Below are 26978 nucleotides of genomic sequence, written 5' to 3' on the forward strand. Positions count from 1 at the left end.
TTGAAAAAATACTTCCGTTTGCCAATCCGAGTTCAAAGATACGGTAAAATACGCGTTTTTTTCCATCACCCTGTATCTAACACGTTTATTCGTTTTGGTTGCTCCGTTTAATTCGTAACCTAATTATTATTTTTTTTCGTTTACTAACTTTATGTTTCTAATAGCGTATTTTTCTGAAACACAAACTATTGTCGTTTCTACCCTCTTTTCCTTGGTATAGCCATTATTTTTGAAACCATCAAAATAATGTTATTTGTTGTGCAAACTATTGTATTTTCTACCCTTTTTACTTGGTATAGTCATTATCTTTCAAGCCATCAAAATAAAGTTATTTGTTGTGCAATCTTTTATTGTTGTCACTCCAATTATGATCTTTAATCAAAGCAATGAAATATATATATATATATATATATATATATATATATATTTGTGAAACGCTATAATCTTAAAGAATCATAAGCTTTTATTGATATTTGTAGATATTTATAGATTTTTTGTTTTGTTATGAGATCTTTTAAATTTTGTTAATATCTTTATTATTATTATTATTTTAGAAGTTTGTAGATGTAGAATATCACATTATATACTTATGAATTTTTTTTATGATTATTGTGATAGTGTCGATTGTAATATATTTATTTCGTTATTTGTTACATATTTTTTATTGTCCTTACAAATATATATATATAAGAAAATAATAAGATGTGTATAGCCAAATTTTTGATCCCGAATTTTTAGAATATATAAAGTATTATATACGTATGTATTCGTATTCATATTTTTACGTCTCCGTATTTTTTTGCTGAATTTTTTAAACGTATTTTAAAAAAAATATCGAATTATACTCGTACGTTTCCGTACTCGTATTTTTTTCGTACCGTATTTTACTAACTATGAACTTAACCAAACCGAATTTTTGTACAATTTTCTATTTTAATACTTTAATAACAAAAAACTATTTTTAAAGTTATAAATCAAACAAATCCTAAATTATTAAAAAATAATACGGTATATCCACCCATGACCTTCAACATCCATAATGACATGGAACAAGAATTTCTAACAAATCAGAAGTCTGTGGCTTGAGTTCCCACTAGAATAATAGTGGTTGGGTGCGTGTGATTTACTTTAAGAAAAACGAAAAGAAAAAAAAAAAAAAAGTAGAAAAAATATCAATTAGTGGGAAGAAAAATATTTTAGTGGGACTTGAAGGATTTTAAAGTTGGGCAATACTTGCTTATTCAAAGTATTAACGTGCCAATATAAAATTGAACCACATCAATCACTACTCAAAAGTAAATAAATAAGTATTGTAGTTTTAAGTTCGAAAAAATTGAGAGGATTTGATAGCAACACATTATAATTTAGGTTGCAAATGTAATTTATTTTTTATGATCATAAATAAATCAATCAATCAAATTAGAAAAAAGAGATTGTTTCTCCAATATATTTTACCACAAGAGAGAGAGAGAGTTTCTCCATCAATCAATCCAGCTTTCAGTGTCTTCACCATGACTTTTATTACCATGGAAACTAAACACAAATGAAAACGAGCTGTAGAGAAAGACAAACTATATAAACAAAAAATTGAATACTCTTTCACCAAGTCAACTTTCTCCTTCTCTCTCAATATATTTATGTGCCCTTCATCATCAACAATAATATTAAGAACATAAGGAGAGAGAGAAGAAGAAGAAGAAGAAGAAGAAGAAGAAGAAAGAGCCCCTGCTCAAGGTTTCTGTATATATATACACACACACACACGCACAAATATATGCAAATTGCAAAAACTACAACACGTCCATACTCTTCATGATCGTAAAGGTAAACAAATTTCCATCACTAGGTTTATCAATATATACTATATATCATCTCTTTACTACAAACATCACAATATATACATATATATATATATATATATATATATATATATATATAGTTTAGATTCATTTCATTTGATTAGAATGATGAAAACCCATGTTAGACTAACTCTTAACAATTCAAATTCATGAGTACAGGTAGATGGTATTTCGGTCATTTTAATCGCCTGCGCCACACTCTCTCTCTTCCTCTTCCCTTTCCTCCTGCATGAACTCTTCTCCAACCTAATTAACTGGTAGAGAGAGAGAGAATGCATTCAGCTAATCACTGGGGAGGAACGTTGGAGATTAATGGCGGCGACTCAACCACCGAGGACGAGAGGAGTCGAGACTTGGACAGAGGATCAGTGTATAATCAACAACATCATCATGAGTTGGATGAGACGCAGCAGAGTTGGCTTTTGGGACCTCAAGACACCAACAAGAAGAGCAAGTATGTGGACTTGGGTTGCATGCTTGTCAGCCGGAAGGCCCTCAAGTGGACGATAGGGACCGTTGCGGTCGCCTTCCTTGTTATAGCTCTTCCCATCATGATTACACAGCTGTTGCCGGAGCACAAGTCTCCGCCTCCTCCGCCGGATAGTTACTCTGACGCTTTACACAAGGCTCTCCTCTTCTTCAATGCTCAGAAATGTGAGTCTTCCTAATTAACCTACTTGCTCTACGAGTCAAGTCAATTTTAAAGCTTTCATTCTTTTGATTCTCATTCCCCTCTTCAAGGGTATTTTTGTCAATGAAAAATTATACAAGGGTATTTTTGTCACCGAGAAATTATACGAGGGCCGAAAATCCCGAGGTTCAAAAGGAATCCCTTCAAAATAGTATCATTTTAGTGCACAGAAGATCGAGAGTTCAGGTTCGAGAGATTAGACTCGGTTGAATCTTTTTGGTAACACTCCGGTCACCTTTGTACATGTGTATGTGTTGTAAGTTCATTTTGCTGGCACAAGAAATAATCAGGGAACAATTAATTTTTATATAATCCAGGCAAATCCATATTTGATGTTTTTTTTTTTTTTTTTCATTCATTTATTGTTTATGTGTGCACATCCATAATCCATGCTACTATATATAGATGTAAATATGATTTTTACTTTTCATGTATATTTTTTTATTTTTTATCATCTGATATCAATATTTATAATGTTCAGTGGTACTCTAAACTAAGCTTACAATTTTGTAATTGTAAAATCTATAACAAGTTGTTTTACACGTCTTTAACTATGACAGGGCAAAGAGGTCGCATTTTTCTGGGTGTGAATACTAGCTAAGTCCGTGTGGGACCATACCTTCATCACTTTCATACAACTTTCATACATGCATACATACATACATATATATATATATATATATATATATATATATATGCATCCTCTATATAGTTTGAATATGTCAGAGGTTCTAAATAAATAAAACTTCCGTTTTTTTCGGGAGACTAGAAATGGGGACAGACAGAACACCGAAGTGTCAACATAATAAAGGCCGTTGAAAAGAAACTATTGGACACAAGGAGCATAAATTCCAATGGACACACAGTCACACCACACACACACACACACGCACCACACACACACACACACACACACACACATATATATATGTATAAATGGGGTTCTTGACGTGGGAGTGGTGCTGGCACCACCTGTTAGTTTAGAATGACCATTCTGTTCTAGTTGGTGGCTCGTAGTTTAGAATCCGTCAAACTATCATGGATGCAACATGTTGAAATTTTAGATAAATGTGTCATTGTCATATTTAAGCTTTTAAGTTGACATTTTCATTGCCAAACATTTATTTTCACCATTCCTTTTTTTATCTTGTATAATTACTATAAACCAACACACACATAAGACAAGCAATTTCGTTTTCATTCATTATTTATTTAAATTATTTGTGTTCAAAACCAATGTGTTTACCAAATTTTTTATTTTTTATTATTATTATTTTTTAACTAGAGACCATATTTTCTACATCATGTTTGTTAGAAATAATAAATATGAATAATTAACTTGCACAAGTGACCTGGTTAAAGGATCGCAAGGACGGATTCAGAAACTTGTGGGAGGGGGGCAAAAGTGAATTTAGTGTAATTTTTTTTGTAATTTAAGGGGGAGGGGGTCAATAAGAAAATTTAGTAGTATATAACAGTAAAAGCATAAAAAATTCAACGGGGGCAATTGCCGCCTTTGCTTTCAATGTGCCTCCATTCCTGCTCTTAGGTACGAGCCATAAATTCGGATATTCAGAGTTAATTCAAAGTTTATCTTACAGTCACGAGTTCAAATATCGATGATCTGAAAGGAATTTCATTCCTAAATATAATATAATATATATGAATAATTATTGATTGGGTGGGGGGTAATGGTAAATTGATGTGATATTGCAGCTGGGAAATTACCCAAGAACAATGGCATACCATGGAGGGGCAATTCTGGGCTAGATGATGGATCAAACTTGACAGATGTCAAAGGAGGATTGGTTGGAGGGTATTATGATGCAGGAGACAACACTAAGTTCCATTTCCCAATGTCATTTGCCATGACAATGTTGAGTTGGAGTGTGATTGAATATGAACACAAGTACAAGGCCATTGGAGAGTACAACCATGTTAGAGACCTCATCAAGTGGGGCACTGATTACTTGCTCTTAACCTTCAACAACACTGCCACCAATATTGACAAAATCCATTGCCAGGTATACTTAATATATATATATATACATGCATACTATACATTAACTACGATGTAACTTGGACTCCATACGTGAAATTTGTATTATTTGCTACAACTGAATTAAGCTATTCATGAGCAGCTCGGGCTCGTTCATAAGTATAGGCTCGTTTAGTAAACGAGTCGATCTTGAACAATATTGAGTTCGGCTCGTTTAGATTCATATATTTCGTGAACATAGACTTGTACAAGGCTCGAGAATACGATCATAAATATAAGCGTGTATAATTTCAAGAACGTAAGCTTATCAAGTGTATGTTCATGAGCATACACTTGTGTGGGCTCATTTATATTATCAACAATCCACACTATCTACGAGCTCAAATCGAGGCCGAACGACTTTTGTTATTAAACGAGCTGAGCCCACAAATGAAAGAGCCGAGCTCGAATAGACTCAAGCTCGGCTGTTCGGCTCGATTCATTTGCTGACCTACCCACCAGTTGCATTCCTAATTTTGGCAGCGTTGAATTTGCCAATTAAAGAGTTATGTAGGTTGTAGCATATGGAATTGCCTGCTTCTGATATAATCACCAAAAAAATTAACACAACCATACTTTTGATTCATGAAAATGATTGCACCATCTTCTGTTGCAAGGTTGGAGGGTCTCAAAATGGTTCCAAAGTACCAGATGATCACTACTGTTGGACAAGGCCAGAGGACATGGACTATCTCCGGCCAGTCCAGACCGTATATGCAGGGCCAGAACTCGCCGGGGAAATGGCAGCTGCTTTTGCAGCAGCCTCCATAGTGTTCCGTGACAATGCCCAATACTCCGCCAAGCTTGTCAAAGGCGCCAAAACGGTCTTCTCCTTCGCCAGGGACTCCGGAAGAAGGTCAAGATACAGTAGTGGGAACCCTTTCATTGAGCCCTACTACAACTCCACCGGCTACTTTGATGAGTACATGTGGGGTTCTGCATGGCTGTACTATGCCACCGGAAACAAGTCCTACATTTCGTTGGCAACAAACCCGGGCTTGTCCAGGAACTCCAGGGCCTTCTTCATGATCCCGGATTTGAGTGTGCTGAGTTGGGACAACAAGTTACCGGCAGCCATGCTGCTTCTGACGAGGCTGAGGGTGTTCTTGAACCCGGGCTACCCTTATGAAGATATGTTGCGAAGCTATCACAATGTCACTGGTCTTACCATGTGCAGTTATCTTCATAGGTTCAATGTCTTCAACTGGACTAAAGGTATGGAGGAACTCTTAATTCTTCCCCTTTGATCAGTTCCATGTCACGACACACTAGTATAAATATTGTATGCTTTGCACATTTTCTGTGCTCACAATTTTCAGCACAGTTAGGAGGCATCCGCACATATTTGCCAACCCAGTGATGGAATTTTCTTTTTGCATAAACTTGCAGGTGGAATGATTAAACTGAACCATGGGCGTGGGCAGCCTCTACAATATGTGGCCAATGCAGCCTTCCTGGCAAACCTTTTTGCTGATTATTTGAATGCCACCGGCGTGCCTGGATGGTACTGTGGCCCTTCTTTTATATCCTTTGATGTTCTTCGTGATTTCGCCACTTCCCAGGTACTATCTTCCTCTGATTCTTGTCATTTTCTTTTTACAAATTTTATCTAGGCGGAGAGATGTAGTTCTTCCTTCAATTGTGCACAGTAACCTGTTTAGTTTCAAGTCGTTTCTTCCTCCAAGTTTTCTCATCTGTGCTGTAAAAACAGATTGACTACATTCTTGGTGCAAATCCCATGAATATGAGCTACTTGGTGGGGTATGGCTCCAAATTCCCTAAGCATGTGCATCACCGTGGAGCGTCAATACCCCGTGACAACATCAAATACTCGTGCAAGGGTGGATGGAAGTGGCGTGACACACGTAACCCTAATCCTAACACCATTACAGGAGCCATGGTCGGAGGGCCTGATGGGTTTGACAGATTCAGAGATGTGCGTAGCAATTACAGCCAAACCGAGCCTACAATGGCTGGAAATGCAGGGTTGGTTGCTGCACTTGTGTCTCTGACAAGCAGTGGCGGCTATGGCATTGACAAGAATACCATATTTTCGGCAATTCCTCCAATGTACCCAGTGAGCCCACCACCTCCTCCGCCATGGAGGCCATGAGCTGCTAACTACGTTATAATATCCTTACAGCTTGAACCTCTCTGCATTCTCCAATCCAGAATGTCTGTCAAGCTTTTTGTTTGTACAAAATACGCAGCCTAATATATAATATTCATTCGATACTTGGTACTACTTTTTTGTTATAAGTTGCATGTTCAAGCTCAAACTAAGAAAGTAGTCTCCTCCCGAGTTGTTGTCTTTCAAAAGGAATCTCACTAAAAGAACAATTGTAATTCATTATTCAAATAAACATCATTGTTACAGATATGAAACTGATGTTGCTATTACTTGAGGCTGACATGACAAAAAAGACATCGCCTTAAAACAAACAATCGACTTTTTGGACCCTAAACACCAAAAGATGCTTATTTCTATCCAAATTGCTCATTAATTTAGAGACATTTCGAGCGAAGTAATTGAACCTACTACACGTTGTCCTCACGATCTAGGGGCGTTCTTCAACCTATTATTGCATATAGCAAGAACCTGGCTCTTCAGGTGCAACACGACCACCTCCAGCCAATGGGGCAGCAGCAACTCCTCTTTGATTCAGCAAACACCTGAAGTGTGCTAACCTTCCAGTAACTTGCCTTGGATCCTTAGCTAGATTGTCATAAGGTGTCCAAAGCCTCTCTTCATTCACGGAAGGGAAAACGGGAAAACAAATTAACAAGAAAGATAACTGAAAGAAATTAACAGAATAGGACCACAAATATATATAGCCACTCATATAGATTATGTGTTGCATACAAATATTGAGAACTGGAATATTCTTGTGAGCTCAGAAATGTACTACCTAACCTTGTTCTATCATTGTCCTATGGTTCCAAAGATCAACAACCAAGAATCATACATGCTTGGGTTATTTCAGTTTTGCTCTGTATGCTTAAATAATTGATATTGTTGCATTTAACACAATTGCAAGATTGTAAAAGGGTTGTTATTGTTACTTTATAATGCACAAGATATATTCAACACTCTGAATTTATTTTAAGGCATAGCATACTCTGACATTAGCAAGTTCTATTCCTCAATAGGTTCTTCATATTTTCCCAGCAATAATTTAGAACTATGATGAAATGGTCCAAATCTGGTCACTATTGCTAAGAAAATTCTAAAGCGTTACTGATTCAATGAAACCATATATACAGTTTGAGTTTCAATATTAATACGTCGAATATTAATCAATGTAAAATAAAATGTGTACCTGCGGCTGCTGCAGCACGTGGCCATATGGTTTGTTCAATATCCGACCCGTCAATGTGTTCGCCCCACATGCATACCTCACCTCCAAGAACTAATTCCTGTTGCTTGGGGTTTGTGATATTTGTGAGTGGTTCATTCATATAGAATTCCTGCCACATGATATCCAAATGGTCCAAATACCATTTGTCCTGATTGCTTACAATGCACCTTAACCCTGACGCAACCACTTGCTGAGCAACACCACCTCCAAGCCTGAAAGAGAGGAAGTAAGCACACGATTTAAAGCTCCCAAAATCTTGAAGCAAAACTTAGGAAGGAGACAGAGATACCTCATTATTTGATGTACTATTGAGTTTTGAACTCTTCGAAGGTTTTACCATTAAAATGTAATATAACCTGTCTAAATTTTATCAAAAGAGCTTCCATCTGATTTTTTTAGTTCTTCAGACAATATTCATATGTGGGATCATCTCTTGAACTCCTCTGGGATGGGACAAGATGTCATGATTGTAAATAGTTCATCAGTTCCAAGAGCACCTATTGTCTAGTGTTTCACAATCCTAACATAACATTAGATCAGCTACTTTTTAAACACACGTGTGAATTACAAAGATCAAGCAAGACCTAGCAAAATCTGCTGTTGAGTTCATGATTTATATATAAATCAGAACCACGAATATGAAAGATCTGATTCTGGTTAAGGGGAATCTGAAAATTAGTAATATAACATGTTGGACTATCACAGTTATTTTTTAGTTTATTATGAGATTGATCAACCAAGAAGATTAGAAATATAATTCAATCTTTGCACTTCACCCATTTACCGATTTGTAATTCATATTCGGCGATGTTTTAAGACTACCAGTAAATAACAAAAATAAGATGAACAATGGTAAAGGTCTGGAATTCTTCTACTAATTCATTCCCCTGGGGGCAGGCGGGCTTAAGTACGAACATTTTAGATTATAGTCATGCAGAGTCACGTTAAGGCATACCAGTTGTGGACCACAGTTTTCCGGCTCAATTTATTGCCAAAGTTGTTGAAGGTCTCTTCCCTGTAAGTTTTTCACAAGCATAATTTAGATACAAAAAACAATATAATGGAACATAAAGAATTATGAATAAGATCTTATACCAGTTGACAATTTCATATCCATGAGACAAAGCTATTCTTTGTGCTCGTAAGACAAAGTACTGGTAAGCATCAGATTCGTTCATTTTATGCTTTTGTAACCTGCAAATCAGTATATTAGTTTTATATATGCTATAGAAGTGAACATGATTGCAACAATTTAATAGAGAAGTAAGCCTTTAACACCAACAGTACAATTCAACCAACCATGTTTGGAGTGGGAAAACAAATATTATTTATGGATTGGAAGATGATGACTGATGTAATAAATAAAGCCATTTTAGACAATGGCTTTAATATATAAGGACAAGATCAGAAAATTGATGTTCTGATCCAAGAGTGATAGGCCTGGTGTTGTAAACCAAGGACAAAGTAGCAACATATATTTGCATTGTAATACCCAAATTACTCTATTTTAAATCTTTATTAATGTAAATAGTAATTTAGAGAATTTTAAATCATGTGGATGTATAATTTCCAAGTTGAGGATAATTTATACTTAGTAGCCAAACAAGGATCTAGAACCTTATATATATATATATATATATATATATATAACCTGGCAAGAAGGGGGAGGATGGGGTGAGTCAAACCTGGGCACCCACACGACTTAGGGGAGTGCCTCTACCAACTGGGCTACCCAGCTCACCTCTTTTATATATATATATATATATATATATATATATCCCTATTTATTAATTAGGGTTATATTCTTCTGCTGCAGATGTCTCATATTAGAGAGAGTGCACATCTGGAAAAGCAGTAGGGCCAACCAAAGTAACTCAATTAGAAACATCATGCAAGTTTGATTTCGCGTTATACCCTCATGTATACTTGTAACTTCATCTATTTGAATTTTTACTAATTAGCATAATCTAGTATAAAATTTAAGTAGGTCTAATTAATCTTTGATTGTGAAGATGGATATATGTACATATATGTATCTATAACCTTGTAACTCTTTATAACCCATGAATATGATTCTTTTAATACATGAAATTATTGTTTAAGAATGAATTTTACATTTAGATATTAATTTAAATTGTAAAATTCGGAAAAACTGTGATTATATGGCGTATGTATACATGTGTAATGTTTATTAACATGAAAAAATCGTAGGTTTGCAAATATACAGAAATCTTTAAATCTCACTGAAAAGCATTGAATTAATTTGTGCATCAGCTGAAGATATTACTAAAAAACTATGTACTCTCTAATTGCTTTAGATTGTCAAATATTGTTATTAATTTGAAGGGAAATTGGGTTGAAATGAGTGAAACCCTACTCACTTTCATGATTCATATTATTCATGTTAGGACACGAAATTGTGCCGTTTTTGTAGCATTAGAATCTCTAATAGTTGGGGAATGAAAGCCCCGTGAAAATGGTGCTTGAGGGTTGGTTTGAGCTTGGAAATAGCTGGATTGTGAACTAGGGTTTCTGGAAAAGTTTTTGGGCAAGTAAACAAGTGGAAGAAGATGATCCCCATGGCAGCACATGGCCACTCACGGTTTAGGCATGTGGGGGGATTGTGGCTTAACCCAAAGCCATCTTGGGCCTGTTCAGGCCCATTGGGGTCCACTTGCCCATCCCAAAGCTTCTTTTTGCTTCAAGTCCCAAAATACTGTACCAGTGATATCCATAAGTTTTTAGTGGTAAAAACATAACAAAGAAGAAATATATTTAATCATATAAATGGAGGAAGATGATATTGAAACTTCAAAAAAAACCTAAGACACTCCACTTCTTTAATCCCTATATCACAAGAACTAAAGTGGAGTATCTCAATCTTCTTTTAAAGTGCCAATATCATTTCTCCTGTCGATAGAATATACATAGGCAAGAATGCAGAGAATGTGCAAAAAGGATCGTAAGATTTGTTACCAGTTCCTTATATGTGGCGTTATTATCCAGCAACCTGAAATTAATCATTCCATTGTACATGTTGGTGAATAATCATCATTTAGTTATCAGGTTCCATGAAATGGTTAAAATAATTTATGGAATTTCTACTGATGTTGATAAAGTATGCATGGCAAAGGAGACTGCAAATATGAAGAGGCATGTTGATCATTTTAATTTGTAAAAACATACACCATGGCAAGTAGAAACATCATAAAATATGCATATTTATTAATTGTTAATAATTAAAAAAAATCATAATGACATAGAAGAATTAATGATGATAATGCGGCACTTGAATTATTGAATTTTAGACAATCTCTAAGTCTCTAGAGAAGGCTTTAACAAAATTAACTCTAAAATCTCTTTAGGACAATGAATTCAAATCTTGATTCCTTGATAAAGCAATTTCTAACACAAGCATTTTAACCAAAGGAATGGAGAATCAACTTCGCAAAGGAAGGTAGAGTCAACATTTTAAGAGATGACAAGGTATCCCCTGTACCTTCCTAAGTGGAAGGTCGAGGGTTCAAGTTCCATTAGGGACAAAAGTGGGTGTGTGAGTTACAACTTGGAATATATATATATATATATATCACAAGCATTTTAACCAAAGGAATGGAGAATCAACTTCGCAAAGGAAGGTAGAGTCAACATTTTAAGAGATGACAAGGTATCCCCTCTACCTTCCTAAGTGGAAGGTCGAGGGTTCAAGTTCCATTAGGGACAAAAGTGGGTGTGTGAGTTACAACTTGGAATATATATATATATACATATATATATAGATGTATGTATCGTTGATATAAATAATTTCCGCAAATTCAGCGAGACCTCTTTGAAATGTTATACTTTTGATGGTTCTTCCATACATCCAAAATGAATAGGGAAGAAAGTTATTTGCAAACACAAAGACAAAAATAAATTAATTTCATGCCCCCAAAATTAAAACAATCAATTCTGACAGAATTGAAAATCACATTCTGTCATCTCATCTAATTAGTGCAATGCTAGAATAAAAAATATTTGTCTGACATGGATAATGTAACAATAGTTATAATGTAGTATGATAAAATATAAATATTCAAAAAATATTGAACTTACTGGTATTAACTTCATCTCCTCCCAAATGAACGAATCTAAATTTGAAGATCTTACTGAAATCTGAAAAGTGAGAAATTTCATGAATGTTATTTCTTATTTTGTCATTGTAGAATGAAGCTAACAAGTTTCGTTAGGAAATAGGAACATTACCTGAAAGAATTCCATCTATTACCTTGAACGTGAATTCATTGCTGACATCAAGTGGCTCTGGACAATCCTTTGATGGCCACAGTCTAGGGTAACCAATCCCCCTAGATATAAATAAAAATAAAATAAAAAGAACTGTTAGGTTCTTGGAGACTGAACTACTTTGTTTCAAGCCACAAAGAAAGCATTTTCTTCATAGATTTTTCAAGACCTAAATTGCAGAGGAATAAAGTTCCTGAGTTCAGTGGTATTATTAAAGTGTTTCAAAAGTAACATTTGTGACAATGTTTTTTGTTTCTTCTTTTGTTAAGTAAAAATTCGTGAAAATGTGATCTTGCATTACACAAGATTTGTAAGAAATACAACAAAACTAGGGACTTGTTTCCGAAACTGATACTTGAATAGATCCAATCATAACTAAATGAAACAACTGTATTCCCACAATTTGTACTAAAATTTATGTAACGATTTAGAAATCTTCAAGGACTGCAAATATCACCTCTTTCTCTAGAGTTGCAAAGAGATTTTAACATTAATTTCCAAAATTAATTTAAGAGGACTTCATTTTTGTCATTTTAAGATTATTAGACAAGCTAGCAGGATTTTACAAACTATGCCCTATCAGTTCTCTCTTTTTTCTTTATTTATCTACAAGAAAATTCAACAAACCCATCTATGACTGAAGTTTTATCCATAGAATAGGTTTCAAACCTATCTGGAATCACATGAATCCTAAAGTAGGGGAGGAGAATCCAAAGGAAAGAAATAGTAAAACAAAAAAGGAGTGAAAATATTTATATGATAATCCGTTGCATAAAAAGGTGTTCTCAACATCAATATATGGACTCCAACCTGCCCCCTTGATGGAGAATGAGATATGACGGGCACGCATGAGCTGCATTTCTTTCGCCTCTACTTTTGGAGAAGGGCAAGGATGGATAGTTAGGGTTAATTTTTATTTATTTTCTGTTGTTTTGACTATGTTTTCATTTTAGGGATAATTTACTAATTTATTATTTTATGGTTTTGATTATGATCTTGCCTGTATAACAAGAAATATTCACTCTTAAATTATTTATTACTATCATGATCTTTAGAGAATTCTACTTATTAAAAAAAAAAAAAAAAAATGATCTTTAGAGAATTCTCTATATCTTCTTCTCTTTTATCATTCTTGCTCTTCTCAAGTCCTCGGCCTATCAGCCTATCTTGTTCAATCTGTCTTCTTACTTCTTCTAGCCTTATCTCTTCTTCTATCTTCTCACCCCTGCTTTCTTTATGGTCCAGCATCTACCCTCGCTTTAAATTTCAACGGAAATTACTCAACTCACCTGTCACAGTTATAAACTTTCTATTGTTTTCAAATGGCCAATGTGAATTTGCAATTTTATCATAGTAATAAAAAACTTAGTTTCTGGTGTGATAAAATCGGTGAAATTACAAAAGTAGCCACAGTGAACATTCTGAAATTTTTAAACCATTCAACCTGAAACTGAGTCTCTCTCTCCACACACCGTCTCTCACCACCACCACCTCCTTTCTCCTCTCCATTGCCACAACCTCTTCCATACTCTTTCCTCTCCACCATCTGTAATCATTTGCCCTTAAGATTCACTTTGTAATCATTGATCTAATATAAGAGAAAAAGGGTCAGAATTGGGATTTTTGCAAATTTAGTTTTTGCAGAGTTAGCTTAGAGAATAATGTGAGAGGAGAGAGAGGTGGTGGAAAAGAGGGTGGCAGGTGAAGGTGGTGCCATGGTGATGGCAGTTTGAAGAGAAAAAGTGTGAACTGCAGAGACCAGAGAGAAGAGATTGGGGTGTCTGTTTCAAGCACTAATAGTGATCTAGGTTGGGGGTGCAGGGATTACACAACAGAATTGGTGGCAATGGAGGGTTGACGATGGTGATAGGCACTAGGATTTGTAGAGCCTGCTGATTCAACATCATCATCCTTGACTTAATCTCATATGAATGGGGTTGTTGATTGTGGAGACCTTCGTGGGCGAGTGTGAGCTACCACAGGTTGCACAATCCCACATCGTCTAAGTAAGGTGAAGGTGAAGTGCTTATATGTACAAGCGTTATCACCAAATGGTATGAGGTCTTTTGGGTAAAACCCAAGAATCAAGAATGAAACCACGAGGGCTTAGGCCCAAAGCGGATAATATCATACCATGTGGTGGGGTGGGTTGTTAAAGAAGACAGTTTGTTATATAACATGTAATTGATTATAACCTCTAACATGCATAAATTTTGCAAGATAATTTGCAAAATTAGGGGTTATAACAATATATTAATTTGTAGATTCTATAAATTAATTGTGTAAATTTAACAAAACTAATTCGTAATTATATATTGAACATTCTGTCATTTCGTAATATATAAGGGAATTTTCTAGCATTTAAATAAAAATCCATTAACGGCCTTAAGAGACCCCTAAGGGCCCTAACACCTAAAGGAATATGTAACTTTAGGGGAGATTAATGTAACTTTTGAGAAAGTTTTAAGCAAGGGTGCAAGTTACAAAACTCACAGGAGGTCAAAGTAATTTACCCTATTTTTTAAAGTTGTTCTAATTTCTAGGTTTACAGTTAAATTGTTGCAACATAAAATGTTTACATGGGTTTTTCATTTGTTTTGAATAAATAATGTAACAAAAGGAACATAAAATAGTTTTATCTACAATTTTGTAATAAAATTGTATCATTAGATTTTCTTGCTAGGTGCATATTTAAGCAGACATGTCAGAGGCATTCCATGCCCATACGAGTCCTGGAACATTAAGAAGAGTCTGTGTCGATACTTCTTGCATTAAGAAGAGTCCAAACAATATGCCAACTCATTCATGGAAAAAAAAAAAAAAGTTATTTTCCTTGATACAATAAATAATTTTAGAAAAAAATAAATAAAACCTTATATCAGAAATGGAGAGAAATTGAGAATAGAGATTTGTCATAAATACCAGGAGAGAGCATGCCCTGGAACATCAATTTCTGCCAGTACATTAATCCCTCGTCGTTGAGCATAACTGTGAAAACTCAGAGTTAACAATTAGGAATACACAAATTGGGGAGAATATTTCAATTTAAGCATAAAAAATAAGGCAGAAATCACTTGCCTCACAATTTCAGCAGCATCAGCCGCTGTGTATCGTTCTGAAATAGAATAAGCACCATTCCACAGTTTTGGATATGAAGATATCTCCAAAGGGAATGATTGTTTATCTACAATGTGCCAGTGTAACACATTCTACATGAAATGAAAAAAGGAACAGATGAATAGGTCAATTTTTGTCATTGAAATGCAAGTCAAACTTCAAATTCTTGCCAAAAGCAAACAAATGTCTGGATGGTAAGAAACTTACCAGAGAAGGAAAATATTTGGTTGATATCCTAAGTAAATAAATTTGGAATTTTTTTCCACATTAATCTCTAGAAGTAGTGCCTAGTGGGATCAAAACAGTACTAATAGTAGTCATAGGAACTCAAATCAGCAAGAAATCTTTAAGTAGCAACTAGTTGAGTCCACTAAACAAAGCATTTCCTTCCATTCAGCATTTATTTTAAATCTGCATAAGATGAATTCTAGGAAATGCAAAGAAATAAATCTTTGATCTCACAAGTGGGTGCCAAAGAAAACAATCTTGTACATCTTAAATAAGCTAACCAAAGGATCCTTGGGACATACAGACTAAAGTGACGTAATCAAAGGATGCTTTACATACCAATTTAGCGTAAGCCATAGAATCAATAACCTTCTTTATCATCAATAATGGCTGATAGTGTCGTGATGTATCTGCACAATTTTCTTTCATAAGTCAGAACAATCACATTTGCATCTTGTTCGAATTCATGAGAGAGAGAGAGAGCAAAACTGTGTATTGTATATATTAACCCTCAAGCCTATAGTGGCTTATATAAAGGAAAAGTAATAACCTAATTATACAAGGTTACCTAATTACACAATGATCCTAACAACTATGGGTAATTACATAATGACCCAACATAAATATATATACACATAAACATTCTAACACTCCCCCTCAAGCTAGAGAATATATATCAAATAATCCCAGCTTGGAACAGATAGTCCTTAACCGATTATGACCCAATGCTTTGGTAAACATATCAGCTAGTTGATCTTCAGACTTCGCAAATGGAGTAGAAATGCTCCCACTTAATATTTTTTCCCAAATGAAGTGACAATCAACCTCAATATGTTTGGTCCTCTCATGAAACACAGGATTCAATGCAATATGAACAGCTGCTTGATTATCACAGAACAATGGAGTAGGAGCTTCAACTGTTAACCCAAGTTCTTTTAGATAATATTGTATCCATGTCAACTCACTAGTGGTATGGGCCATTGCCTTGTACTCAGCTTCAGCACTAGATCGAGCTACCACCGTTTGCTTTTTACTTCTCCATGTAACAAGATTTCCTCCTACAAATGTGCAGTAGCCTGTAGTAGATCTCCTATCTGAAGGAGAACCAGCCCAATTAGCATTTGTAAAACCTTCCACCCTGAGATGACCATTTGATTTGTATTGTAACCCAAAACTTGGAGCTTGCTTGAGATATCGGATAATCCGAAGAACAGCAATCCAATGTGGCATTCTAGGAGCTCCCATGAACTGACTTACAACACTAACTGCATATGAAATATCATGTCGAGTGATAGTGAGATAAATTAATTTTCCAACAAGTCGACAAAATCTGCCCGGGTCATTAAATAGATCACCCTCATCAGACACGAGTTTTGTATTTGAATCCATAGGAGCATCAATCGGACAACCACCTAACATACCCGTTTCTTCTAGCAAGTCCAACACATATTTTCGTTGAGATAAACTTATACCCTTCTTGGATCTAGCAACTTCAATACCCAAGAAGTACCTAAATTTACCCAAGTCTTTAGTGTGGAATCAATTTTGCAGAAACAACTTCAACTTAGTAATGCCTTCAGAATCATCACCTGTGATCACAATATCATCTACATACACCACAAGAAAAATTAAGCCAGCTTTAGTGCGCAGGTGAAATACCGAATGATCGATCTGGCCTCTGTAAGGCCAAATTCTAATGCCGCCTCAGAGAATTTTCCAAATCAAGCCTGTGGAGATTGTTTCTACAGGGCCTTTTTAAGGCGACAAACAGTGTGACGATACTCCCCCTGAGCAACAAACCCAGGTGGTTGCTCCATATAAACTTCTTCAACCAAGTCACCATGTAAGAAGGCATTTTTGACATCCAATTGAAACAACGGCTAGTTATAATTGGCAGCAATGGAAAGAAGTACCCGAATAGAAGAAATCTTAGCAACAGGGGAAAAAAGTCTCATCATAATCAACACCATAAGTCTGAGTGTACCCTTTTGCCACTAGACGAGTCTTCAACCGCTCAATAGACCCATTGTGAAGGTATTTAACTATGTAAACCCACTTACAACCAACCGTTTTGGAGCCCGGAGGTAAGGGAACAAGATCCCATGTTCGATTACTGTGAAGGGCATCCATTTCATCTACCATGGCTTGGCGCCAACCCGAATCAGAGAGAGCATCCTGCAAAGTTTTGGGAACAAAAGTAGCAGACACTTTGGATAAAAAACAAGATAAATAGGATGAAATATGACGGTAAGAGACAAAGTTAGAAATAGGATATGCAGTAACACACGACCGAATACCTTTACGGAGAGCAATAGGCAAATCATCAGGCAAAGGCGTCGGATCCAAAGACTCTGAAGGAGATGGGAGCGAAGTAGGCGGTCGAGGTCGTCGAGTATAAACCTGCAATGGGACAACTGAGCGAGGAGGTGCGGAAGCAGGAAACAGTGAGGGAACCATTGGCAAAGGTGGCTCAGGAGTAATATTGAGAGGAGTAGTAGAATCAGAAAAATATGGGAGAGACTTAGAAAATAAGACATCAGCACTAGTAAAATAGCGTTAAAAATGAGGACTATAGCAACGATAACCCTTCTGAGTGCGAGAATAGCCAAGAAAAACACACTTAGTGGCACGAGGGTCGAGTTTATCAAGACCGAGTTTAAGGTTATGGACATAACACACACATCCAAAGACCCGAGGAGTAAGATTAAACGATGCGGAGTCAAAAAATAGAACAAAATGAGGAGATTGACCTTGTAACACTGACGAGGGCATCTGATTAATAAGATGACATGCCTTAAAAACAGCATCACTCCAAAAACGTTTGGGTGCATATGAAATAAAAGGGCACGACAGACTTCCAGTAGATGACGATTTTTACGTTCAGCTACTCCGTTTTGTTAAGGAGTATAAGTACAAGAGGATTGATGAATGATGCCTTTAGCATGGAAATAAGTCTCAAAAGGGTCCGTTAAAAATTCTTTGGCATTGTCAGAACGTAAAATTTTAATGGAACACCCAAATTGAGTTTTTATTTCTTTGCGAAATATTTGAAAAATAGAAAACAACTCAGAACGATTTTTCATAAAAAATAACCAAGTCATACGAGAATGATCATCCACAAAAGTCACAAAATAACGAAATCCATTAATAGAAATATGTTTTATTGGTCCCCATACATCTGAATGAACTAACTGAAAAGGACTAGGAACACGATTACTAGCTCTCAGTTTGAAAAATATACGACAATGCTTACTAAGCTGACATGCTTCACAAGACATGGACTCAACACGACTAAGACCAGGGACTTGATGTTGCAAAACTGATAAGGATGGGTGGCTAAGACGACAGTGCCACTGGAAAGAAGACAAAAGATAATTGATGAGCCGTGGGAGATGGTGCAAGATCGAAGCAATACAAGCCAACTACTTCATGTCCCTTACCAATCTTCTTCTTCGTCTTGAGATCCTAAAAAATACAACATGTAGGATAAAATGTAATAAAGCAGTTAAGAGATTTAGTAATTTTACTATTGGACAACAAATTAAAAGGGAATTGAGGAACATATAACACAAAGGAAAGGGACATAGAAGAGGTGACATGAACAGTTCCCAAACCTAAAACTGTAGTTGATGAGCCATTAGCAAGAGTAACACTTTGAAAGGAAGGAACAGACTGAAAATCAGATAAGAGATGAGAACTACCAGTCATGTGATCAGATGCGCTAGAGTCAAGAATCCAGGGACTCTAACGAGAGGACAAGAGACATGCGGAGGCACTACCTGATTAGGCAAAGGAAACCATGAAAGATGAGGTGGAAGACCGTTGTTGAGACAGAAACTGAGCATATTCATCGCAGGGAATCGTAATCATAGCAGACTCAACAGTCACGTGTAGAGCAGGGGGTGTGGCAGAGAACGAAGAATCCCCTTCATTAGAAGTAACTTGATGTGCATAGGAAGAAGGTTGCGGTTTCACGACCACTACCACCAGTAAAACGACCGCCACCGCCACGGGAAGACTGAAAGCCACCCTCATCCACAACTAAGGCAGAACGTTCATTGCTAGGAGGAGCAGTGACACCACTTGAAGAACCTCCTGAAGCGCCACTTGATCACGCTGGAGTCATGATAACAAATCAGGATGAGAGAGAAGTGCAGGGCTACCCAAAATCTGTGCTCGAACAAAGGTGATGGGTTGATACAAGTTCATTTCTTCACAAAGTCCCATTGCCCGTGAGAGGTATTCTTCTAGACTGTGAGCACCTTGTTGGAGGTCAAAGAATTGTCTGCACACCTCATCAATTCTGGTTATATTGCCAGTACCCGAATATAACTGTTGGAGTCTGGTCCGTATCTCCTTGGCAGTGTCCAAATACAACAAGTTGGAGCTAATATGAGGTTCACTACAATTCAGCATTAAAGAAATGATCTGAGCATCCCTTTGTTCCCATGAACTGAAATCAGCATCACTGTCCTTAGGTTTATCCTTAACCAAATGAGTGTCAACTTTGGCTTTCAGGAAAATGCCCACTGACTTGGCCCATAAGATGTAATTTTTGCCATTGAGCTTAACCGAAGTCATGGGAGGATTGAAAGAGGCAGAGGATAACAGATCGGAACTGGCAGCCATGGAGAAGAACCAAAGAAAAAAAAAAGAACCTGGAAAAAAAAAAAAAAAAAAACGCAGAAATTGTATTCTGGCCGGATCTGGCCAAACGGGCAGGATCTCTGCTATCCCCGGTTTTAGTAAACCAAGGTTGGAATAACATAACCGTGTAGCCAAACACGGTTCTTCTTCTTCACACCTTCACAGACGCCGGGGAACAACAAAGCGAAGGCTTCGGCGACCCAGTCACAAGCAGCAGACGAATCAATAAGCAACGACCACACCGAATCAGAACCTCTGCAACTTCCGGCCAAAAAGAACCACGAATCGATGAACTCACCTCTGCAAATTACGACGGTAGATGTCGGCAAGCTCGCTGACAACCAAAATGGCAACAACACGAGCAGCAAAACGGGCTTCAGGTCTGACGACAACGAATGAGGCTTTAGATCTGAGGACGACGAACAAGGAGCTCTCAATCCGACCGGCGACCAAACTTCCGGCAGAGAGAACAACACCACAATCGCGATTCCAATCTTATACAAGAACAACACACTTGCCATTTCCCACACCCATGAATTCATATTGCTCTGATACCATGTTTGAATTCATGAGAGAGAGTGAGAGAGAGAGAGAGAGAGAGCAAAACTGTGTATTGTATATATTAACCCTTAAGCCTACAGTGGCTTATATAAAGGAAAAGTAATAACCTAATTATACAAGGTTACCTAATTACACAATGATCCTAACAACTATGGGAAATTACATAATGACCCAACATAAATATATATATACATAAACATTCTAACACATCTTAAATATAATCTATTTCTTATTAACAAAATATGAATAAGTATGCCATTTTTTGAACACTATCAACTCTAAGCTTAAATTTATGATGAGGATCACTATTTGTTTCTGGCTTTCTATGAGTTTTTCAGGCTCTAGACACTCAGCATATTTTATAACTGATTTGAGTTGTATAAAAAGTGCCAATCCCTTTTGCTCCTATGTACTTCATATTTGCACGGTTGCCCCCCTGCCTGTGCTCTTGTATGTAAAATGCATTAACTTATCCAGAAGAATGACTCTTTGTAGCACGTAAGGGCAATATTCAAGTGCCCGGTGGGAGGTTAAGAATAGACTGTGCCTTCTATGTTAATTCAGTTGCAACTTTTGTAATTACTAGAATCCAAAATTTTCATTTGTTCCAGCCATAGACCCAATAGAAAACTATTTGATATTAGTGTGTTATCATTCAAATTCTTTTCATTTGGACTGATGGGTGTCGCAGCCTCACGTTTTATTACATTAATATCCATGCAACTTCCTAGTAACTACAAAAACACATTAAGGAACACATTACACATCACTAAGATGGAACCATTTGGGAGAAAAAAAAAATTAGTTTCTTCAAGTGTTCAGTAATTAGAATCCACAACCATCGGACTATCATTTCCATTGTCATCTACAAGCTTCTACATTTTTCCCACCTTGTTGTTTTAAATTTTTGTGAATTAACTGAACTTTCTTTAATAATTAAATTGTTTTTATAAGAAAAACCCACGCCTATGTCCCGATCGAGACATGATCCCTGAACTGTTGCACCTCCCTCTTAAGGAGTTGAAGGAGATAGCACCCAAGACAACAGATGATGGTGACTTAACTAAGAAAATATTAAATACAAAATGACATGATGCTAATAATTTACATAACAGCATGATACATATAAAGACACTCTTGAGACTATCTGAACCCAACAATCTTGTAAGACCAATGCTCCCATGCTCTCAATCAGTACCCTAATTATGTAAGCGAAGGCAACATCTCTCAGTTTGTAAACCAATAAGAGATTGGGTTAAAATTACTTTATACCAGTGGAACAACAAATAATTAACCGTGCTTACTTTAAATGCCGGTGTATCCAATTTGGATTCTTAAACTAATTAAATATACCCAATTGAATTTCTGCATGGGACTCAAAACATCAGTGATTCATATAATTCCTAAATAGAAAGAAAAAAAAAATATATATATATATATATATATACACACACACATATAGATATATACAGAATCATTACCAACCACACCTGACTCAATTAATAAAAATAATTTCCTTATAGGAAAGAGACAAAATTAATGATCAGTCAACAAATAAAGGATGTATCCAAAACAACCATCTGTATATCCTAATCATTGGACAGACATATAGTAGGGTAATGACAAAAGCATCTCACCAATTAAAAGCCCTCGATAAGAGAACCTTGGCTGATCAGCAATGGTCCATGGGACCTGATGAACTTCAATTACTCTGCTTGTGAAGTTAAAATGGCACAATTGGCTGAATGTCTGTAACATTTCATGCCAAAAAGAATAGTTGTAAGATCCAATTACGTCTTTCATAAATTCAAAATCAGCAACTTTTATGAGTGCTACAAGAGAGAATATGCAACCTGCAGCCCATGTAGAGCCCCATAAACTGTCTGTGCCTGCATTTTCAAAATTGAGCCGATCAGAAATTTTAAATAAAGGAAAAATGCACATTAATATGCAGGAATAGATAAAGCAAACTTGAGCCATACTCATGACCCACCTCAAGATGTGCATATACTGGTTTTCCATTTGCAGGAACAGATAACTTGTATGACTCATCAACACCGTATTGTAACTGCAGAGAACAATAAGTTCAATTAAAAAAATCACATTAGAACTATAAAATAAATAGAGGAACCAAATTACAAAGTATGCCAAATAGATCACATAATGGAATTTCAGTGATGAATATGTAATAAAAATGAAGTTTTGAGACCAAGAAAGATAATGTGCCCATATCTTAAAAGAAAAACATTTTTGGTTCTTTAATCTCAATTTGCTAACAAAGTTAGGACACCATTTTATTCCAAGTTCTTATAAGGGTGTAATACCCTGTTATTAGGAACTGAAGCTCAACAAAATTCTCTCAATAAATAAGATAATGTGAACCCAAAAAATAAATAAATAGAGAAACACGAACTCTCACATTTTTCTTATTTCTAAGGATTATCTTCATTCCAAATTTCAAACATAATTTTGTAGAAAATTCGACATAGAGGGGAAAGGGAAAAAACATTTATAATGCCTAAATATAAAATTTACTAGATTTTTACTGAATCAAGTAATATTAGTAAGATATATCAATGTCATCAGTGACTTTTATATAAAATAGAAAACAGAAAAACAAAAATCAGAGCATTCTATACAGTGCAAATCTAAAAAAAAAATCTTGATTTCTTGGAGAAAATAGAACATTCTATGTCCCAAAATCGAGTATGTATTACTAATGAATAATGACATCAAACATAAACAAGAAATTTAGCACACACAGACACCCCAAACCATAAATTAAAGTCTTCCCTGTCCAATAGAATGAGAAAGCTAGTGCAATCTTTGTCCAAACAATACCTCATCATTTAGCGAAAAAACAACAACATGGAGTCCCTGGAGCACAACTGGCTGATCAGAATCGGTTAAGTTACTGTCAATAACATGAGCAGCTTCAACGATATCAAGTAATCTAGAGAATCCATCCTTCAATATTCCAGAAGAATCAGTATATTTGCTTCCATCAGTCTTGAGCTCAAAGTCTTTGCTTAGATAAAGAGTCGAATGTCCGTGGCTCACTGATTTTGGCATCGGCCATATGTTAAGGCGATTGGTATCAACAGCAGATACTGCAAGGACTTGAAGGAATAGTCCAAGAAGAAATATTTGGACCACTATCTTCCCCATTTCAAAAATCTAGCAAGCAAAATCAGAGAAGACTGAGAAATCAAACTCTATAATATTAACTGAAAATGTTTGTGCAAGAGCTGTGAGCACATAAATCACAGGTCCTTCAACTTGAAAGAGAGTCATTAAAAAACTACACCCATCAGAGAAAAGAAGAAGGTGGGGAAATAAATGACAAGATTTCTTTTCTTTTTTGGTTAGGTAAGTACTCACACGCACATTTCACAAATTGCTCACTGCAGAACTCGAACCCCTCATCTCCCATTATACCATTGAGCTAATGCCCATTGGTATAGGAAGTCAAAAATATATGATTGTTTGCATATATACAATGGCAAAAGTGTCCAAAATAAAGAAAAGATACAATGAATATGCAAATATCAGAATTCAGGGGTTGCCATTTGGTGATGCTGATAAGTAACTAAATTTCAAGAACAAACATAAATTGTAGCACTCCATGTGGAGCAAGCCCATTTAGGGGAAAGTAAAAAAGTGAGAGCCTGACTTCTTTTCTTTTTATGGTATATTTGATGAGAGAATGTCCACTATTTTGGGTCCAAAGAAACAAATAAAAACACCAATCCTGCTCAGCCTAGTTCATATGTCTGGCTAAGATAACGTGAGTTTCTATCAACAAAATATAAAATGAAGAAAAAAAAACCATCAAATTTAATTTTGCGCCATTCTCCTACTTCTTAGCATATAAAAGGATAATGAGGAAGAAGAAGAAGAATACATAAATCAGAGAAGCATAAACACATGCATATTATATACATAACAGTGACCAAAACCAGAAAGAGAGAAACCACAACTCACCTAATGCTGAAGAGAATAATGTGGGTATTTCCAAGTTCAATTTCTGAACCTGAAATTCTTGAATTTCCTGACAGGCAGAGTCAGATAAATGGCATATCAAGTGTGTGGCTGTGAGTGTGTGAGAGAGAGAGCTAGCTATATAGATCTGAATTCTTGGACAAGATAAAGCCAACAATTTAAGGAAAAATGAATATTAGTTTGGAGCACCTAATAGAGAAATAGAAGAGAATCTGGAGCTAAGAAGAAAAAGACGAGTGTAATTACAGTACATTTCAATTAATGGGTCTCCTTTATATACACTCACGTGTGTGTGTGTGTGTGTGTGTACATACATATATATAATTAATTTGGTTATTTCTTTGTGGGTTTTGATAGGTGGATTTGTACAGTACTGTAGTTATTGTACTATTACTTAACAGGCTGTGTGCGCGCTGAGTGTGTGAAGGGCATTTTGTCGGCACTAAATTGGTGGGAAATATAATATATCATATCCCGCCATTATGACCCAACGGATTCTTACATCATCAATTGACCAGACTACCCCTGTCTTCACTTCTCATTAAATGCCCCTATCATATTGGGAAATTTACATTTCAATTTATATAGAATAAAATAATGATAAGAAATTGGAGTGATGGAATTAGTTTGTTTAGTCATAAAATCCATGTTGCTTTGGATCTATGAATAATAAAGCAATTTTTTTTATAAAAAAAAATAAATACAGATTCGGCAAAGATACACAATAATTGTAGTATCTTTATATGTAAAAAAATTAGGAGTAAATTATACTGATCTTTCTTGACCAATGGACAAATTATACACTATAGTTAATTTATTACTTTAAATTCATTAGTTAACCGTCACAAAATGACTTTGAATGTAAAAAGTCAATAATGCCCATAATAATAAATTATATTTCATTTTTATCCAAGAGTATGGCAAAGTTCCCATTTTATAAATTTTTTTCAATAATTATATCAGGAAGAAAACGGTAGTGTATCGCTAAGTTTACATGTCAAATTTCAAGAGATGTCAAAGTAAAGCACTAAATAATCCATTTATGTGTAATTTGTTCAAATTTCAAAAAATATCACTATAATTTACCCGAAAATTAATATTCATATCATACTTACAAAAGTATAATCATGCATGAAAAAATTACATTTAATATTCAAAACTCGTTAAAAAATTTAAAAAGTTTGCAATAAGTAATCGAAATATCTGACAAATATATCATATAAATAAAAATACATGTACTGATGTACATTTCAAAATTATGAACACACGCAGAAAGTATGATGCATATTTGATAGCATCGAAGGAGTGTTAGTATCTAAACACAATTTTTTATCCATTGCGAAAGATAAAGGACTGTTAATGTGTAATTATCAAAAAAATTAAATAAATAAAAAAGTCTGATAATGTGTTTTGTCTGTCCATGTGATAAGCACTCAAATTGACTACTCTATCAAACTCACCCGTGTCCATGTGCTCTGTCTTTCTTTCTTGTTGTACGCGAATAAAATTAAGTCTCCCTAAACTCGGATCAACTTGTTGTTTTAAAATATACTCATATATATATATATATATATATATATATATATATATGCGAAACTTATGTAGTTGGCTAACTTGCCTGTTCATTCATTATTTTATCTAGTTAGACTCCCTTCGGAGTCGGATTAGGATAGAACCAAAAAAATGGTCAGATAATAGTGAAGGAACAACCACGTTAGACAGTGACTTCAAAGGGAAAAAAACAAACTAGAACTACATCATCAAATTGCTGAAAAAAATATTCTATGATTTCATATTTGAATTTCATGAATCACTTTTTATTTTTTTAATACACTTAAATCCGCTTTTGTTTACTGTTTTTGTGTTGACCCAAAACATAATAGTGTTTGTGCCGTGAAGTATGTTCAATAATAATTAAAAACATGTTTCATAACATTACATTTGTTGCAAAAATTTTAAAAGCAAAAAAATGAAACACATGTCAGTTAAAAAATTGTTGCCACTTTTAAAAATAAAATGACTATTTAAAGGTCATTGAAGAGTTTTTCTCTTTTTTTGGATTCGGTTCATCGCTACAGAGTTTTTGTTACCGTACAAAAGCAACTAATTTGGTGTTCTCCGAGTTTTGCCTCTTTTCATATATGTTCCCGTCAAATCAAAGCAAATATTATCAAAACATGCTTTCCGGATTT

The 26978-nt window shown here is 35.4% G+C and overlaps 2 protein-coding genes across 2 annotated transcripts; one reads left to right on the forward strand and one right to left on the reverse strand.

The window, feature by feature from the left end:
* The first annotated feature begins 1604 nt into the window (after nt 1-1604).
* Nucleotides 1605-6964, forward strand: LOC132271275 (endoglucanase 12). Its single transcript, XM_059772606.1, has 6 exons — nt 1605-1824; nt 2019-2513; nt 4267-4574; nt 5206-5803; nt 5978-6150; nt 6300-6964. Exons 2-6 carry the CDS (start codon nt 2132-2134, stop codon nt 6699-6701), a joined length of 1863 nt encoding a protein of 620 aa, XP_059628589.1. The 5' UTR covers nt 1605-1824; nt 2019-2131; the 3' UTR covers nt 6702-6964.
* Nucleotides 6914-25002, reverse strand: LOC132271276 (beta-hexosaminidase 3). The gene is made up of 15 exons (XM_059772607.1): nt 24769-25002; nt 23626-23961; nt 22778-22852; nt 22638-22673; nt 22422-22533; nt 15916-15986; nt 15310-15440; nt 15154-15219; nt 12193-12293; nt 12043-12102; nt 10924-10957; nt 9043-9141; nt 8903-8962; nt 7909-8159; nt 6914-7334 (listed from the first exon to the last, which is right to left on the reverse strand). Exons 2-15 carry the CDS (start codon nt 23950-23952, stop codon nt 7168-7170), a joined length of 1590 nt encoding a protein of 529 aa, XP_059628590.1. The 5' UTR covers nt 23953-23961; nt 24769-25002; the 3' UTR covers nt 6914-7167.
* Between the last annotated feature and the right edge of the window lie 1976 nt (nt 25003-26978).

Source organism: Cornus florida, unplaced genomic scaffold (genome assembly GCF_030987335.1).
Source record: "Cornus florida cultivar Cherokee Brave unplaced genomic scaffold, ASM3098733v1 CherokeeBrave_3.0.0_Hap2_Chr08, whole genome shotgun sequence".
Classification (NCBI taxonomy): domain Eukaryota; kingdom Viridiplantae; phylum Streptophyta; class Magnoliopsida; order Cornales; family Cornaceae; genus Cornus; species Cornus florida.